Raw genomic sequence first — 3,149 nt, 5'->3', positions numbered from 1 at the left:
CCAAGTCTCTAGGTAACACTTGGGTTCCTCCCTCCCAGGAGGTAATTCCGGCTTTGGAGGAAGGAGTTGGAAGGAACAGGCAGTGCGGGGAAGAGGCCAGTGAGGACGTGCAGGGCAGGGAGCCCGCTCCAGCCCCCATGCTCCCAGGGCAGCAGAAGCAACTGGCCACAATGAACACTGTGGCCAGCCTATGAGGCTGGTGCACTCACATGGGGGCCAGGCCAAGGCAAGGGCAGAGGTTTCCAGAGCCGGAAGGAGGGCTGGAAGAGCCGCCGGTTGGAGCTTGGGCATACCCGCCCCACGACGCTCTGCTCCCAAGCCCATGTAGCACCGGGCCTGCAGGTGGGGCAGGTGATGGGCCAGCTCCTCTGCAGAACACAGTTGAGGTCAAATGGCCAGGAAGGTGGGCTCCGCAGGGCCCCAAGGGGTGGGACCTGTTGGAGGCTGCCCGGCTGGCATCGCATGGTCTGGCTGTATTCAATGCCGTCCTTGATGGAGATGCTCGACCATGGCAGGAAGCTGCAGAGCAGGCTGTGGGCCTGGCGGGAAATCCTGTGAGGGATGGAGCAGGGGCTCAGGTTTGCTAGAGCAGAACCCAGGTGCTGGATATAATCCACAATGGACCAGGGAGGGTGGCCACCATTGATGTAGAGGACATAAGTGAAGCCATCTTTGAGGACCCCACGGATGGACTAGTAATAGGGGAGACAGTGGTGCTGCTTGAAGTCTGTTTTCGTAGAAGTTTATTGCTGTGGTGGTGGTGAGGACGTGCAGGTAGATGGCTTTGCAGTGGTCCTGGGCAGTGGTGGATATGTGATCCCTTAAACTCTCAAGTAAAAGAGAACCTAGGCTGTGCGTTCTGAATTCCTTCACTACTCCCAGACTTAGCATGTATGCAACTTGTGTGTCAACAGAGAAGGTGGAGGCTAGAAAAGCTCCATCCTCCTTGTGTATCTTGGTCCTACTTTTTATTTCAGCTGCTGTCATTCCTACAATGGTACCCCTGTAGGTTGCAGCAAGGGAAAAGAACTTGTTGGAGGTGATGTCACGGTGCCATGAGTCTGGGTACCTGATGGGGAACCAGTCGCCACACAGATGCTTCACAGTGTCTGTGTCATTGTGGCAGAGGAGGTGCAGGCTGGCCTCGCTGAGGGCGCTGGATGGCACCACCTCTGTCATTCACACCTCGGGCGGGAGCCGGCGGAAGCGGACGGTGCTGTGGGGCTCAGTGCATCCTGGGGTCGCAGCGAGCTGGACTCCCTCTCATATTTTTAGTTCACCAATGCAGAGTGACCCCATAAAACAGAGGCCCCCACTCTGACCCCAATAATAGCCGAACCCCAGGCCATCAACCTCTCTATCTCTATCTGCGACCTCACTGTGTGCCCCAAGCATGCCATGACATTTCCAGGACCTGTAAGTAATAAACCCTTTTCTCTAATGTTTCCTGATGGTTAAAAAAAATCATTTTCTTCCTTTTTAATTAAAATATAGCCGTTATACATTATTAGATTTGTTTCAGGGCTACTACATAGTTATTCAACATTTGTAGACCCTTATCACTCAAGCCATCAGGGAAGCTGGCAACTGAAGGGATGAATCAGAGTCTGAGATCAAAAGTGTTTTGTGCTGGTCTCAGCCTATTGATAACCAAGCTGGTGGCTGGACTGGTCTTTGTGAGTGTCTTGCAATCATAGTAAGAACTACAAGGGCTGGTCCAGCCACAATATTGGTTCTTAAAGAGAAAGCCACAGGCCCAAAATGGTGTCACCTATGGTAAAACCCAAGATGCCAAACCTAAATTTAATGCCTGGCCTAATTGTTGTTTCAACCTTTCCTAGAAGCATAATCTTAATGAGCCAGTCTGAAGTTTTCTGGTCAAGCACCATAAGGCAAAGCGTGGCATGCGTGCTCTCCACCCCCACCCCCAAAGAAGAGGCAACCTGCTAGATAAAGACCTTTGCTGTCCCTTTCCCCCAAAAGAACAAGCCCCATTCTAAAAATAATCCTTTCTTTTCTTAACAGCTTCTTTGCCCCCCCTTCTTCCAAAATAGCTTTCACTTCGTACACCCTCTTGGAGCACTCTTCTAAGTTGCTAGACGAGATGCTGCTGATTCATGAAGCACTTGATACAAATTCAGGGGAAGGCTGTATTTCTACCCCATTTTCTAAAACTCTCCTTCAAAGGAGGACCCTGCTCAGTGTCTGCGGAGATGAGCATGAACAGCCAGGGCAGCCATCCCTGACATGTGTGCCTCCTGAGGACGGAGCCTGTGTTCGCAAACCAGTCTCTATCCCCCGTGGCAGGACAGACCACATCACTAACCTGCCAAACAAGAAGACCTCTGAGAACAAAAGTCTCCCCCCTGTCTCCCAAAGGGACCCTGGGCCCCGAGACCCTCTACTGTGGGCATTGCTCCTGGAGGTGCCGCCTGGGCTCACCTTGGGGTGCTCGCTGAGGAATGAGGGCCTGGAACAATTCCCATTCACTCAGGGGGGTGGGGCATTCTAAGGCATTTGGGGTCAGCGTGTGTTCCAGGTAAAGCTGTGGGTTCTGGTGTAAGGGGCTCTGCCCAAGAACATGGCGTTGGGACACCAAGAGGGAGAGGCAGTGCCCCAGAAAGTCAGCTTCTCTACTGAGGTCCCTTGGATCCTCCCAGCCTGCACTCCAGGCCTGATTCCCCACTTTTAATTGTAAGTAAATCCATCCCCACCCCATCCAGGCTTAAAGCAGAAGGTCTTCTCAATATGCAAATGTGACCCACCCCCCAAATAATATGAATTTATAATTACACCTAGAGAGCAAGACAGGCAAAAAAAGGGGTTAGGAGCATTCTATCCATTGTATCTAGTATTATCTATATACTAGAGGCCCAGTGCATAAAATTCATGCATGAGTAGGGTCCCTAGGCCTGGCTGCCGATCAGGGCCAATCAGGGTCTTCCTCCCCTCGCTGCTGGCTGCCACAGGGTCTTCCTTTGTTCCAGGCCGCCCCTGGTGGCCAGTGTACGTCTAACTCCCAGTTGGTCAAACTCCAGCCTGTGGGACAATTTGCATATACAAAGTGTCCCCTTGGGAGTTTGACCGACTGGGAGTTCGATCACTCTCTATGACATGTGCTGACCACCAGGAGGGTGGCATGGAACGAA

General features: G+C 52.3%; 1 protein-coding gene across 1 annotated transcript; it reads right to left on the bottom strand.

Moving 5' to 3' along the window:
- Positions 1–477: 477 nt before the first annotated feature.
- On the bottom strand, positions 478–1,179 carry LOC307114351 (N-alpha-acetyltransferase 60-like; the record flags this gene model as incomplete). Its single annotated transcript, XM_079796695.1, has 2 exons — positions 478–623; positions 846–1,179. The coding sequence occupies 2 exons, from the start codon at positions 1,177–1,179 to the stop codon at positions 478–480; spliced, it is 480 nt and encodes a 159-aa protein (XP_079652821.1).
- Positions 1,180–3,149: the final 1,970 nt, after the last annotated feature.

Source organism: Cnephaeus nilssonii (assembly GCF_951640355.1).
Source record: "Cnephaeus nilssonii genome assembly, chromosome: 18".
In the NCBI taxonomy this organism is placed as follows: Eukaryota; Metazoa; Chordata; class Mammalia; order Chiroptera; family Vespertilionidae; genus Cnephaeus; species Cnephaeus nilssonii.
This window is presented reverse-complemented; position numbering and strand designations above follow the sequence as displayed.